This window comes from Coregonus lavaretus (genome assembly GCF_964263955.1).
Source record: "Coregonus lavaretus genome assembly, contig: HAP1_SCAFFOLD_3334, whole genome shotgun sequence".
Taxonomy (NCBI): domain Eukaryota; kingdom Metazoa; phylum Chordata; class Actinopteri; order Salmoniformes; family Salmonidae; genus Coregonus; species Coregonus lavaretus.
This window is the reverse complement of record NW_028163199.1, coordinates 36,103-52,500: the sequence shown is the minus strand read 5'-3', so window position 1 is coordinate 52,500 and position 16,398 is coordinate 36,103. Positions and strand designations below refer to the sequence as shown.

Genomic DNA, 16,398 nt, shown 5'->3' with positions numbered 1-16,398 from the left:
ATGCTAAGCTACAGGACTGTTTCGCTACCACAGACTGGAATATGTTCTGGGATTCATCCGATGGCATTGACAAGTTTACCACATCAGTCACCTGCTTCATTAATAAGTGCATCGACGACGTCTTCCACACAGTGACCGTACGTATTTACATATCCCAACCAGAAGCCATGGATTACGGGCAACATCCACACTCAACTAAAGTCTAGAGCTGCCGCTTTCAAGGAGCGGGACACTAATCTGGACGCTTATAAGAAATCCCGCTACGGCCTCCGACGAACCATCACACAGGCAAAGCATCAATACAGGACTAAGCTCTGACGCTCGTCGGATGTGGCAGCAGGGCTTGCACACTATCACGGATTACAAAGGGAAACCCAGCCACAAGCTGCACAGTGACACAAGCCTACCAGATGAGCTAAATGCCTTCTATGCTCGGCTCGAGGCAAGCAACACTGAACCATGCATGAGAGCTGTTCCGGACGACTGTGTGATCATGCTCTCCATAGCCGATGTAAGACCTTTAAACAGGTTAACATCCACAGGGCCAAACGGATTACCAGGACACGTACTCTGAGCATGCGCTGACAGCTAGTGTCTTCTGACATTTTCAACCTCTCCCTGACCCAGTCTGTAATACCTACATCAGGGATCATCAACTAGATTCAGCCGCAGGCAGATTTTTTATTGTGTGGATGGTCAGGGGGCTGGGACATAATTGACCATAAGAAGCCCAAACAGATATAATATTTGACTAAAATATAATAATTTCAAACTTTGCTTACATTTATATACGATCACAGATATCTCTCTATTATGCGTGGGAATACTTTGGAACAGATTTCCAAAATTAAAATCACTTGACTGATTTGCTGATGTTTTTACAGTCTTTTATGTCTATAGCCATGAAATGCTTCGAAAGGCTGGTCATGGCTCACATCATCATCCCAGACACCCTGGATCCACTCCAATTCGCATACCGTTCCAACAGATATATTGCACTCCACACTGCCCTTTTCCGCCTGGACAAGAGGAACACTGTTAGTGTACACCTGTTGTTTACGAAGCATATGATGAATAACATTTGAGTTGAGTTGAGTCCATATTTTTCTCCACTCTACACACAATACCCCATAATGACAAAGCAAAAACAGGTTTTTAGAATTGTTTGTCAATTTATAAAAAATCAAAAACGGAAATATCACATTTGCGTAATTATTCAGACCCTTTACTCAGTACTTTGTTGAAGCACCTTTGGCAGCGATTACAGCCTCAAGTCTTCTTGGGTATGACGCTACAAGCTTGGTACACCTGTATTTGGGGAGTTTCTCCCATTCTTCTCTGCAGATTCTCTCAAGCTCTGTCAGGTTGGATTGGGAGCGTCGCTGCACAGCTATTTTCAGGTCTCTCCAGAGATGTTCGATCAGGTTCAAGTCCGGGCTCTGGCTGGGCCACTCAAGGACATTCAGAGACTTGTCCCGAAGTCACTCCTGCGTTGTCTTGGCTGTGTGCTTAGGGTCATTGTCCTGTTGGAAGGTGAACCTTCACCCCAGTCTGAGGTCCTGAGCGCTCTGTTCATTTTCCCTCGATCCTGGCTAGTCTCCCAGTCCCTGCCACTGAAAAACATCTCCACAGCATGATGCTGCCACAACTGTGCTTCACCGTAGGGATGGTGCCAGGTTTCTTGGTTTCATCAGACCAGAGAATCTTGTTTCTCATGGTCTGAGAATCCTTTAGGTGCCTTTTGGCAAACTCCAAGCGGGCTGTCATGTGCCTTTTACTGAGGAGTGGCTTCCGTCTGGCCACTCTACCATAAAGGCCTGATTGGTGGAGTGCTGCAGAGATGGTTGTCCTTCTGGAAGGTTCTCCCATCTCAACAAAGGAACTCTGGAGCTCTGTCAGAGTGACCATCAGGTTCTTGGTCACCTCCCTGACCAAGGCCCTTCTCCCCCGATTGTTCAGTTTGGCCGGGCGGCCAGTCTTGGTGGTTCCAAACTTCTTCCATTTAAGTATGATGGAGGCCACTGTGTTCTTGGGGACCGTCAATGCTGCAGAAATGTTTTGGTACCCTTCCCCAGATCTGTGCCTCGACACAATCCTGTCTCAGAGCTCTACGGACAACTCCTTCGACCTCATGGCTTGATTTTTGGGGGGGTCAACTGTGGGACCTTATATATATATATATATATATATATATATATATATATATATATATATATATATATATATATATATATATATATATATATATATATATATATATATATATATATAAACAGGTGTGTGCCTTTCCATATCATGTCCTATCAATTGAATTTACCACAGGTGGACTCCAATGAAGTTGTAGATCAATGGAAACAGGATGCACCTGAGCTCAATTTCGAGTCTCATAGCAAAGGGTCTGAATACTTATGTAAATAAGGTATTTCTGTTTTTAAATTTTAATTAAATTAGCAAACATTTCTAAAAACCAGTTTTAACTTCGTCATTATGGGGTATTGTGTGTAGATTAAAAAAAATCAATTTTAGAATAAGACTGTAACGTTAAAAAAATGAATGGAAAAAGGGAAGGGTCTGCATACTTTCCAGATCATCTTAAGCTGCCTACACACTACATGACACACAACACTTAAAGGGATAGATCGGGATTTTGGCAATGAAGCCCTTTATCTTTAAAGGGATAGATCGGGATTTTGGCAATGAAGCCCTTTATGTCCTTCCCCAGAGTCAGCTGAACTCGTAGATAACATTTTCATGTCTCTGCATCCAGTATGAAGGACGCAGGGAGGACGAAAGGAATGGGGCAGTTTGGAACATACTAGTTCTATATTGGATAGAGACAGTGGGAGAGAGACAGGAAAGTGGAAAGGTTTGTGTCACAAGTGGGACAGATTCAAACACACACCGACATGCGTACGGCCCAGTACATCACTGGGGCCAAGCTTCCTACCATCATAGGACCTATATACCAGGCGGTGTCAGAGACTCCAGCCACCCTAGTCATAGACTGTTCTCTCTGCTACCGCACGGCAAGCGGTACCGGAGCACCAAGTCTAGGTCCAAAAGGCTTCTTAACAGCTTCTAACCCCAAGCCATAAGACTCCTGAACATCTAATCAAATGGCTACCCGGACTATTTGCATTGTCCCCCCCCTACACCTGTTGTATTCGGCGCATGTGACAAATAAAATGTGATTTGATTTGAAGCCAGCAACACTAACAGACCCCCCAGGCTGAAGGGTGCATTTGTAAAGAAACCACATCTGCCTCTAGAGTGTTTGTGTCTGCGGAGAATAAGTGGGCCTGGTGAGTGGTCTCAGGTGGCTGTGGTGGCGGATGGTCCAGTGAGGGGGTGATTGGGTAAGGGGTGGCGAGGAGGAGGCGGGGGGGGCACCTGGGTAGTGAGCTAAGTAGTGAGCTGGTCCTGAAGCAGCTGTTCCGGGGGGGGGGCAGTGGAGCCTGCTGTGGGACCACCGCACCTGAGCCAGATAGAACTGGGCTGACTGCGTATCCCAGAGGGCCGTGGTGCAGCTGTCTCTCCTCACCGCCACGGCGCCAACCTGTAGCGGTTATGCTGTTGCCATTCCAGCTCACACGGTCTCCAGGGAAATCCCGCCGCTGGCTACCAGACAGTTTTCTATTGGGCCTCTCTAATTTTCCGGATTCTAGGAGTCTAGGTCCGGGATTGTATTGCACTCCTGGTCCAGGAAGGAAATGCCAATTGACTTGAGAATGGAAGTGGAGTTCTATATAAACAGAGGCCTTGGTTCCCCCCCATATGGGGTATATTGATTCAATAGAAACAAGCGTCCCATCTGCTGTTCCTCAATGTAAACTAATTAGTCACGTCCTTTTTTTTTTTGCTATTCGTTTTGTCTTCTGAATCTTGTGGCATTTTGGCCATACAAGTATATTCTTCTTCATTATTTTCATGTAAGCTACAGCACTGTCTGTCTGCCAAGTAGCTTTATAATGCTCTTAGTGAGAATGACCCTGGCTGCGTACCAAATGGCACCCTATGGGCCCTGATCAAAAGTAGTGCGCTATCTAGGGAACAGGGTGCCATTTGGAAGGGAAAGAGAAGGGGGATACCTAGTCAGTTGCACAACTGAATGCATTCAACCGAAATGTGTCTTCCGCATTTAACCCAACCCCTCTGAATCAGAGAGGTGCGGGAAGCGGACCCTATGTTGTAAACAATATTGAAAAGCTTGTGGATTGCCATTTTCACAGCTTTTTGCTAATCCGTGGATATTTTCAGGGATAGACACTGAGTGTACAAAACATTAAGGACACCTGCTCTTTCCATGACATAGACTGACCAGGTGAAAGCTATGATCCCTTATTGATGTCACCTGTTAAATCCACTTCAATCAGTGTAGATGAAGGGGAGGAGACAGGTTAAAGAAGCCTTGAGATAATTGAGACATGGATTGTGTATGTCTGCCATTCAGAGGGTGAATGGGCAAGACAAAAGATTTAAGTACCTTTGAACGGGGTATGGTAGTAGGTGCCAGGTGCACCGGTTTGTATCAAGAACTGCAACGCTGCTGGGCATTTTACGCTCAACCGTTTTTCCTGTGTGTATCAAGAATGGTCCACCACCCAATGGACATCAAGCCAACTTGACACAACTGTGGGAAGCATTGGAGTCAACATGAGCCTGCATCCCCGTGGAATGCTTTCGACACCTTGTAGGGTCCATGCACTGACGAATTGAGGCTGTTCTGAGGGCAAAAGGGGGTGCAACTCAATTTTAGTAAGGTGTTCTTAATGTTTTGTACTCTCAGTGTATGGTGTTGTATTGTTAGCCATCGAGACCGCTCCGACCGTAGATGAGATGCAGGTCTTTTGTGTTACTCTACTGTGTGTGGAAGGGCTGAAAATTACATTATTTGACATATGGAGAGCAGCTACGGAGGGCTATCTCACTTTGATTGCATGGGTATTTGTCCACCCAGTGTGAAGGGTGTTGTTGAGGATAATCCACATACAGTGGCTACGTCCCAAATGGCACCCTATTCCCCATATAGTGCACTACGTTTGACCAGGGCCCGTACTGTGCTGGTTTGGATATTTTCAGCACGTTTATAGTAACTATGATGGATGCCTAACCAGGCCATCGCTGTACAGCTCAGCTCGGCTCAGCTCAGCACGGCTCAGCATGGCTCGGCTCAGCTCAGCTCAGCACGGCTCAGCATGGCTCGGCTCAGCTCAGCTCAGCACGGCTCGGCTCAGCTCAGCTCAGCACGGCTCAGCAGGGCTCGGCACGGCTCAGCATGGCTCGGCTCAGCTCAGCTCAGCACGGCTCAGCAGGGCTCGGCTCAGTAGTGTGAAAATGGTATTAGAGGGCATAATGATGCAGCTATAAAATGGAATTCTTCACTGATTGAAGATGTCCCCCCGGTTGATAGTGTTTGGTCACATTTTGGACACATTTATACGGTGTCCATATTATGACTGCCTCAGTCTCTAAGGCCTCCTGTAGCTCAGTTGGTAGAGCATGGCGCTTGCAACGCCAGGGTTGTGGATTCGATTCCCACGGGGGGCCAGTATGAAAAATGTATGCACTCACTAACTGTAAGTCGCTCTGGATAAGAGTGTCTGCTAAATGACTAAAAATAGGATAAAATGGAAACCATACATAAAGGTCAGTTGGGGAAGTCAGAAATTACGAGTACTCCTCAGAGACATTTTTTGTGGAGGGGTGCTATGTTGATTTGACTGCCCTCAAACAGGGCGGTTGTGCAAAGGACAGGAAGTTAGCAAATCCCGACATAATTCTACATCATAGTAACCCAAAAGTCATTGAATACCTGTATAATTTATAATGACAAATGTTGGCTTTCATCAGATCATTTAATATTCCGTGCTTGATTAAAAAACCACTTTATTCTCCTGCATAATTGAAATTTAAAGAGCAATTTTTAACCATATGCATATTTTAATCACGTATGACCCTCAGTTTTGGTTTACACAACATTTGAGAAAAAAATTTTTTGTTTTGACCAAACAGACATTCTTGGATCTATCTTTCGGTGTTTCTTTCACTCATTTCGCTTAGGGGAAAGGTCAAAACAAATCCATTAAGCTCATGATAATTCAACCTAATATATAATAACCAAACTTAATACAGTACCACTGCCTCCGAATTAAAATCACTAGTAACCATGCAAAGTGTATTAATCTAATAATTGGAGCTACTGTATATCTGGAAATGTTATATTGGTGAAATGGAATGTAGCCTAGGCTATACTAATTATAACATTTGAGGGAGGCAAAGTTGAAGTCACTACGATTATGTTAATCGCAAAACCCATTTGCCATTCAATTATTTGACGAAGGAAATCCATTCTGACAAAAATCTTGACACAAATTCAACAGCAATCTCTAAATAAGTGGTAGGGAACTTTGGAGTTTGAATTTAGAATATAAAAAAAATAACTTTATTGAGATTCTTGCCACGCTGACAGTGATGAACACCCTTTCCCCGCAGAATGAAGGCCACAGCCACAGGACCTCTCTCATTTGCATAACCCTGAAAACAGGCAAACAGCGGGAGTCATTACCATATGGAGAGAGAGAGATGACAAAGATGGACGATGTTTGTTCTTCGCCGCTCCCATAGGCAACATGAGGATGCGTGGTTTTGATCTTTGATTAAAGGTGAATGAAATTCCCAGTACAAAACATCCCTGTGGTGTAGCTTGGTGGTGCAAAAGAGGAGTGCAAAGAATATATGTTAGTTGAACTGTCTAATAAAAACCAACAAATGGAGAATAGATGTTAGTTGAACTGTCTAATAAAAAACCAACAAATGGAGAATAGATGTTAGTTGAACTGTCTAATAAAAACCAACAAATGGAGAATAGATGTTAGGTGAACTGTCTAATAAAAACCAACAAATGGAGAATAGATGTTAGGTGAACTGTCTGGTAAAAGAAAACAATTGTGGGAAATTAACAAAAACTGGTCAGCTAGTGTCAGCTTCACTTCCTGTGGTCCCTAAGTACAGTATTTGTACACTGCTAAAAAAAATAAAGGGGACACTAAAATAACACATCCTAGATCTGAATGAATTAAATAATCTTATTAAATACTTTTTTCTTTACATAGTTGAATGTGCTGACAACAAAATCACACAAAAATTATCAATGGAAATCAAATGTATCAACCCATGGAGGTCTGGATTTGGAGTCACCCTCAAAATTAAAGTGGAAAACCACACTACAGGCTGATCCAACTTTGATGTAATGTCCTTAAAACAAGTCAAAATGAGGCTCAGTAGTGTGTGTGGCCTCCACGTGCCTGTATGACCTCCCTACAACGCCTTGGCATGCTCCTGATGAGGTGGCGGATGGTCTCCTGAGGAATCTCCTCACAGACCTGGACTAAAGCATCCGCCAACTCCTGGACAGTCTGTGGTGCAACGTGGCTTTGGTGGATGGAGCGAGACATGATGTCCCAGATGTGCTCAATTGGATTCAGGTCTGGGGAACGGGCGGGCCAGTCCATAGCATCAATGCCTTCCTCTTGCAGGAACTGCTGACACACTCCAGCCACATGAGGTCTAGCATTGTCTTGCATTAGGAGGAACCCAGGGCCAACCGCACCAGCATATGGTCTCACAAGGGGTCTGAGGATCTCATCTCAGTATCTAATGGCAGTCAGGCTACCTCTGTCGAGCACATGGAGGGCTGTGCGGCCCCCCAAAGAAATGCCACCCCACACCATGACTGACCCACCGCCAAACCGGTCATGCTGGAGGATGTTGCAGGCAGCAGAACGTTCTCCACGGCGTCTCCAGACTCTGTCACGTCTGTCACATGTGCTCAGTGTGAACCTGCTTTCATCTGTGAAGAGCACAGGGCGCCAGTGGCGAATTTGCCAATCTTGGTGTTCTCTGGCAAATGCCAAACGTCCTGCACGGTGTTGGGCTGTAAACACAACCCCCACCTGTGGACGTCGGGCCCTCATACCACCCTCATGGAGTCTGTTTCTGACCGTTTGAGCAGACACATGCACATTTGTGGCCTGCTGGAGGTCATTTTGCAGGGCTCTGGCAGTGCTCCTCCTGCTCCTCCTTGCACAAAGGCGGAGGTAGCAGTCCTGCTGCTGGGTTGTTGCCCTCCTACGGCCTCCTCCACGTCTCCTGATGTACTGGCCTGTCTCCTGGTAGCGCCTCCATGCTCTGGACACTACGCTGACAGACACAGCAAACCTTCTTGCCACAGCTCGCATTGATGTGCCATCCTGGATGAGCTGCACTACCTGAGCCACTTGTGTGGGTTGTAGACTCCGTCTCATGCTACCACTAGAGTGAAAGCACCGCCAGCATTCAAAAGTGACCAAAACATCAGCCAGGAAGCATAGGAACTGAGAAGTGGTCTGTGGTCACCACCTGCAAAACCAGTCCTTTATTGGGGGTGTCTTGCTAATTGCCTATAATTTCCACCTGTTGTCTATTCCATTTGCACAACAGCATGTGAAATGTATTGTCAATCAGTGTTGCTTCCTAAGTGGACAGTTTGATTTCACAGAAGTGTGATTGACTTGGAGTTACATTGTGTTGTTTAAGTGTTCCCTTAATTTTTTTGAGCAGTGCATTTGTATTTATAAGGAGGCCCATTAGCCAAGGCAGCAGCTACTCTAAGGGACAAAATAGAGAGAGGGGAACTAGGCTAGAAGAAGAGGTTCAACAAAACATATGGGGCTGAATCCTACCTTGAGGCACAAACATGAATCCAAAATAAGGATTTGGCCCAGATTAACCATTCAGGATTACCCCAGCCTACAGCTGGGCGATATGTCAAAATAATCCATATCGCGATAAATTGCTTGAATTAATGTCTTAACGATAAATAGAAGGATAAGTTAATAACATTGTTTTTTAAATGTTGTATTATCCTTTACTACTACTGGTTTGACGGTTGTAGCCCTCAATTGTCTCATTAACAATCACATTTCATTTCAATCTTCACACATTTCTCTACTTATCGTAATGAACGATATCAGCAAAATGCCTGCGATGTGATCATGGTCGGTGTCGATAATTTTTGGTTTATCATCTGATTTCTACTCCAGCCTACTTTACTGCAAGATACATTTTTACTCTCAAGGGTCAGGTTTGATACAGAACAACAACATTGTTCACCAAACCTTGCAGCAGATATGATAGAGAAATGGTTGAAATGAGCTCTAGCATTGTCTGTCTACACAGAAAGTTTCATCAACATTTCACAAGTGATAAGCTTTTTCTAATTTGAACGCTGCGTGTGCACTTGGCCTGTTGTTTCTCGCAAAAATTGGAGTATAATTATGTTTGTGTGACTTGTCAACTCACCAAAAAAGGCTCTTATTACAATTTGAAGCCCAGCTTCTCAAATCAAATTACATCACCTCAGACCCAGGATTTGAATGCTTAATATTCATTTAATGTCAGGCGATCGTCAGGACACCCTTTTTTTCAGAAGATGATTTAATAAAAAAATTATTGTTTCTCAACTCAACAGCTGCTACCACTTCAAGCCCCAGGAATGCTCTCTCGCATTAATCAGTGCCCCCCAGGCCTGTAAAACTCTCTGAATCGCAGTTAGGAAGAAAGCTCTCTGTAAAGCATCAAAGTATTAAAGTTTCTGTCATTCACTTCCAGCTTCATATCGGACGGTGACTTTCCTTAAAGCCCTCTTCACATCCTCATTGATCCTACTCATCAGACTGGCAGTGATATCACCATAGAAATATAATGACTATAACAGACCTACTTCCTGTGACTATACTTCCTATGACTACTTCCTGCTTTCCTCCTATGGGCAAAGATTGTGGATAATGAAGATGACGCACAGACCACATTTTCCATTTTAAAAAATGGCCACAGTTGGACGGTGTACTTAACCCTTTACACTTGTGGGAATTGGCCTATATGGATAGGGCTAAATTGAAATGTTTCTTACAGAAGAAATATGAAAAGCATATGCATAACCATGGTAGCAATTGAAAGGGAACAGTTTGGAGATTGGAAAATTATTAGGCCAAAGTTGAGGACACAACCGTTCACCTGACAGAAGACTGAATCCAAACATTACACTTGATGTTATGTGCATTTTACATTTACTGTACTTGTCGCCGCATTTGATAATAAAGAAATCAGAAAATACTCTGGATACATTCAGTAACATGGTAAGAATATTCCTGGAAAACGTAGGGTAGGTGCAACATAAGACAACAAAATGACAAGGGTTTGAGTGAGAGGACTAACTGGTGTCCCCAAGTGGCCACACACCTCTCCAAAGTGTGCACAGTTCCTAAGTAACCGCAATGCACTTTAATGACAAAGAAGAGTCTTCAACTATAAGGTGATTTTTTGAGCTCTCCTAGCTGTGCTGTTGAGGAACTAGAGCAAACACACTTGTAGTTGTTTTGTTTGGAACATAGCCCTGCCTCCCCTCCATCACACAATTACTGTTGTTTACGCAATCCAAAAACGGGCCATTATAAATCTCAATCTGGGTCAGGTGGGCATCATTTGAAAGCTTGTTCCATTGCCAACATGGCTAGCTAAGTTATAAAATACCGTCTTACAGTGTTAGTGTTTCACAAGGCAATTCAGAGAAACAGATGGTAATTTTGGTGCGCATAGAAAGGAGTCATGAGTGCATTCAGGTGCGTGTTCTGTGGCAACATTTCTTCACAATACACAAACACAGGCTCATTCTGTTCAGAACAACCCAGGCTATGACGCAATGTCATGTTGTAACTGTACATCAAACATAGTGATGATAAACGTTGACACTGTATACGACATGAGTTTTATGATGTGGAAATGTGAAGTGCACATTTGGCTTGCTTGTATGAAATTAAAGCGGTATTTATTATAATCCCGACATATCATCTTTCAAAATACGTGGACTCCTCTTCATTTACAGCATTTCCCTCACTAAGATAACAAAACATTTGCAAAAGCTGCTCAATTAGCAGGAGGGATGGGGGCAACTTCTTGTCGCGTGAGGTACTCAAGTTCATAACGGCTGTCAGTCAAAATCCATACAGCGCTGTGAAGCGCAGAGCCAGAGCGCTGACGTCATTTATAGCATGTTACTGTACAACCACTGCGTTCCAATTTAGGAGTTTATCAGTGCCCAAATCTGCCATTTCCAACCCATAAACGGAAACGGGTACGAATGTAAAGGGCTACGAGGTGGATGCTAAGGCCCTCCTGCCTAGCAACCAGGCAAACCGTCTGTTACAGGCGCTAGCACAGATCTCAAACAAAGTAATTTTTCTCCTAATGTACATATTGAAAAATGTCAATTTGGTCTCAAAATGCTCAGAACACTTAATAAAATCACTGAAAATGTACTCCAGTTACTGGGTGTGGGGAAAATCCCAAATATTCGATCAAATTCTTTGTCTCTCCCATAGGCACCAATATTCCCAAAATTCCCAGGTTTTCCAGAAATCCTAGGCTACTGTTACTGGTTGTGTGGTTCACAGATCTACTTCTGTTACAGAAGCATATGATAACCCAGTCATTAAAGACCCTAACCCAGTCATTAAAGACCCCATGATACCCAGTCATTAATGATTTTTTCATTGGCAAGATTAGCAAACTACACATCTGACCAAATTATGAAAGACAAGCATTGTAATTTTGAATTCCGTAAAGTGAATGTGGAAGAGGTGAAAAAATTATTGTTTTGTATCAACAATGACAAGCCACAGGGGTCTGACAACTTGGATGGAAAATTACTGAGGATAATAGCGGACGATATTGCCCCCGGGCTTGGAGGGAAGCAAAAGTCATTACGCTACCTTAGAATAGTAAAGCCCCCTTTACTGGCTCAAATAGCCAACCAATCAGCCTGTTACCAACCCTTAGTAAACTTTTGGAAAGAATTGTGTTTGACCAGATACAGTGCTATTTTACAGTAAACAAATTGACAACAAACTTTCAGCATGCTTATAGGGAAGGACATTCAACAAGCACAGCACTTACACAAATGACTGATGATTGGCTGAGAGAAATTGATGATAAAAAGATTGTGGGGGCTGTTTTGTTAGACTTTGTTAGGATTTTGACATTATCGATCATAGTCTGCTGCTGGAAAAACGTATGTGTTATGGCTTTACACCCCCTGCTATATTGTGGATAAAGAGTTACCTGTCTAACAGAACACAGAGGGTGTTCTTTAATGGAAGCCTCTCCAACATAATCCAGTTAGAATCAGGAATTCCCCAGGGCAGCTGTCAAGGCCCATTACTTTTTCAATCTTTACTAATGACATGCCACTGGCTTTGAGTAAAGCCAGAGTGTCTATGTATGCGGATGACTCAACACTATACATGTCAGCTACTACAGCGACTGAAATGACTGCAACACTTAACAAATAGTTGCAGTTAGTTTCAGAGTGGGTGGCAAGGAATAAGTTAGTCCTAAATATTTCTAAAACTAAAAGCATTGCATTTGGGACAAATCATTCACTAAACCCTAAACTTCAACTAAATCTTGTAATAAATAATGTGGAAATTGAGCAAGTTGAGGTGACTAAACTGCTTGGAGTAACCCTGGATTGTAAACTGTCATGGTCAAAACATATTGATACAACAATAGCTAAGATGGGGAGAAGTCTGTCCATAATAAAGAGCTGCTCTACCTTCTTAACAGCACTATCAATAAGGCAGGTCCTACGGGTCCTAGTTTTGTCGCACCTGGACTACTGTTCAGTTGTGTGGTCAGGTGCCACAAAAAAGGACTTAGGAAAATTGCAATTGGCTCAGAACAGGGCAGCATGGCTGGCCCTTGGATGTACACAGAGAGCTAATATTAATAATATGCATGTCAATCTCTCCTGGCTCAAAGTGGAGGAGAGATTGACTTCATCACTACTTGTATTTATGAGAGGTTTTGACATGTTGAATGCACCGAGCTGTCTGTTTGAACTACTGGCACACAGCGTGGGCACCCATGCATACCCCACAAGACATGCCACAAGAGGTCTCTTCACAATCCCCAAGGAGGCGCACAGTACTACATAGAGCCATAACTAAATAAATAAAATAAAAATATGCCATTTAGCAGACGCTTTTATCCAAAGCGACTTACAGTCATGCGTGCATACATTTATTTGTGTATGGGTGGTCCCGGGGATCGAACCCACTACCTTGGCGTTACAAGCGCCGTGCTCTACCAGCTGAGCTACAGAGGACCACATGGAACTACATGGAACTCTATTCCACATCAAGTAACTGATGCAAGCAGTAGAATCATATTTTAAAAACAGATACAAATACACATTATGGAACAGCGGAGCCTGTGAAGAGACACAAACATAGGCATGGACACATGCATACACACACACGATAACATACACACTATACATACACGTACACATGGATTTTGTACTGTAGATATGTGGTAGTGGTGGAGTAGGGGCCTGAGGCCAGACAGTGTGTTGTGAAATCTGTGAATGTATTGTAATGTTTTTCAAATTGGCAGCAGCTAATGGGGATCCATAATAAATACAAATACAAAAGACCCTAACCCAGTCATTAAAGACCCTAACCCAGTCATTAAAGACCCTAACCCAGTCATTAAATACCCTAACCCAGTCATTAAAGACCGTAACTCAGTCATTAAAGACCTAACCCAGTTATTAAAGACCCTAACCCAGTCATTAAAGACCCTAACGCAGTCATGAAAGACCTAACCCAGTTATTAAAGACCCTAACCCAGTTATTAAAGACCCTAACCCAGTCATTAAAGACCCTAACCCAGTTATTAAAGACCCTAACCCAGTCATTAAAGACCCTAACCCAGTCATTAAAGACCCTAACGCAGTCATTAAAGACCCTAACCCAGTCATTAAATACCCTAACCCAGTCATTAAAGACCGTAACCCAGTCATTAAAGACCTAACCCAGTTATTAAAGACCGTAACCCAGTCATTAAAGACCCTAACCCAGTCATTAAAGACCGTAACCCAGTCATTAAAGACCTAACCCAGTTATTAAAGACCCTAACCCAGTCATTAAAGACCCTAACCCAGTCATTAAAGACCCTAACCCAGTCATTAAAGACCCTAACGCAGTCATGAAAGACCTAACCCAGTCATTAAAGACCCTAACCCAGTCATTAAAGACCGTAACCCAGTCATTAAAGACCCTAACCCAGTCATTAAAGACCGTAACCCAGTCATTAAAGACCCTAACCCAGTCATTAAAGACCCTAACCCAGTTATTAAAGACCCTAACCCAGTCATTAAAGACCCTAACGCAGTCATGAAAGACCTAACCCAGTCATTAAAGACCGTAACCCAGTCATTAAAGACCCTAACCCAGTCATTAAAGACCCTAACCCAGTTATTAAAGACCCTAACCCAGTCATTAAAGACCGTAACCCAGTCATTAAAGACCTCATGCAATGTTCCCTCTAAGCTGCGCACGTGCGCGCAGTAGCCCGAGACTGTCGCGCAGCTCACTCAACTTTCTAGTTTTCCCTGTGTGTTAACACTGTCAATGTTTCCCTTTACTGTGGCAATTGTGATCGAATCAACGCAATATTAGCCACTTTCAATGCAACATACCGAAAAACAAAACAAACTATGCAAGAGATTTTGTTGTAGGCAGAACGCATCGGAGTAGTATTCTATTGTTCATGACTCAGCCCATACTCTACACAGACCGCTGTGGCATAACCAATCAGAGCTGCAGTAGGCCTATATGCAAATCGACTATTGCCATATATGGATCTGTGTAATTTACATTGAACTGGACTGTGTTTACAGCTGTGGTCGTGAGTAGATGCTCAAGAGCTGCATGTAGCCACGTGTGCACATGTTGTTCATATCCTTCGCTAGTTAGTGAGTTATTAGCCCAGTTATAGATCATTTCTAGTCAGCAATAGGGGAATGATTGCTTCCTACAAGAGCACAAAACATTTCTAGACATCTTTAAAAGGCGAGTCAGGTAAAGAGCTTTTTTTTTGTCTTAAAGGGGCAGTGTTGTATTTTGAAACCAGCTTGAATAAGCTAAGTAGCCAATAGGCAGAGGGTAGCATAATTTGTCTGATTCTCTGTAATAATGGTATGAGAATAACAATGCATTTTATTTTGTCAAGTGGTTTCTTGCATCAAACAACACAACAACATTTTCAGTCACCTCCTTGTCTGAAGGACAAGTGGATAAACAGGTTAATGTCAAGCCCTGCATGTTTTTTTTCAAAAGTCTCTTGGAATCTAGGCCTACATTGAACACCACACATTGGCTGCTACTGTAGGCTGAATGATAGAACAGCTATTTCGATGTTAAAATGTTATGGGATGCATTTTCTCCATTGTGTTTGATGGTAGGCCACTCTGGTAGGCCTACATTATGATCAAATAGCCACAGTAGCCTACTTGGCCACTGTTAAAACTGTAACTTAAAGTGGGTACAGCCTCAGTGTTCACAGTAAACGCGTGCTGGAAGTTCACAGAAGTTGCACAGCAGACTTGAAATTTGTTCAGGTAACATTGACCCCATGTCCACCTCCTCTCCCGCTCCCTACAGGCTCCACAGCTGGGGACCCTGATGGGAGTGTACCTCCCCTGTATCCAGAACATCTTCGGGGTGATCCTTTTCCTGCGGATGACCTGGATGGTCGGCATCGGAGGAGTCATTGGCTCTTTTATCATCGTCTTCATGTGCTGTTCTACTGTAAGTACCTGGGTTAAAATCTGGGACACCTGCATGTAATGAGACTGTGTTAGCCTTTTGAGCTAAAGTCTAGGCAGTCGAAGCTCCTTTGCCAATGTCTTCATGTGCTGTTCCACTGTAACCGTCTGTATTACTGTAAGTGTCTGACGGAAAATGTAATTGCTATGATTGTGATATGTTGTCTCACCTAGCTATGTTAAGATGAATGCACTAATGTAAGTCGCTCTGGATGAGAGCGTCTGCTAAATGACTAAAATGTCAAATCTAATGTAATTCTGGGGATCAACTGCATTCCAGATTGTGTTAGCCGACTGATCTTGAAAGCCTACGCTACCATGTCAATTTCTTCTTAAGTACACTACATGGCCAAAAGTATGTGGACACCGGCTCATCGACCATCTCATTCCAAAATCATGGGCATTAATATGGAGTTGGTCCCCCCTTTGCTGCTATAACAGCCTCCACTCTTCTGGGAAGGCTTTCCACTAGATTTTGGAACATTGCTGCGGGGACTTGCTTCCAATCAGCCACAAGAGCATTAGTGAGGTCAGCACTGATGTTGGGCGATTAGGCCTGGCTCACAGTTGGCGTTCCAATTCATACCAAAGATGTTCGATGGGGTTGAGGTCAGGGCTCTGTGCAGGCCAGTCAAGTTCTTCCACACCGATCTCGACAAACCATGTCTGTATGGACCTCGCTTTGTGCACGG

At 43.5% G+C, this 16,398-nt stretch overlaps 1 protein-coding gene across 1 annotated transcript in view; it reads left to right on the top strand.

The window, feature by feature from the left end:
- LOC311118389 (solute carrier family 12 member 5-like) overlaps window positions 1–16,398 on the top strand; it is a gene marked incomplete at both ends in the record, with an annotated part of 60,377 nt that overhangs the window by 10,120 nt on the left and 33,859 nt on the right. Inside the window, one exon of the mRNA XM_084193190.1 lies at window positions 15,543–15,689. Coding sequence (XP_084049316.1) covers window positions 15,543–15,689 — 147 coding nt within the window. The remainder of the gene's footprint in view (window positions 1–15,542; window positions 15,690–16,398) is intronic.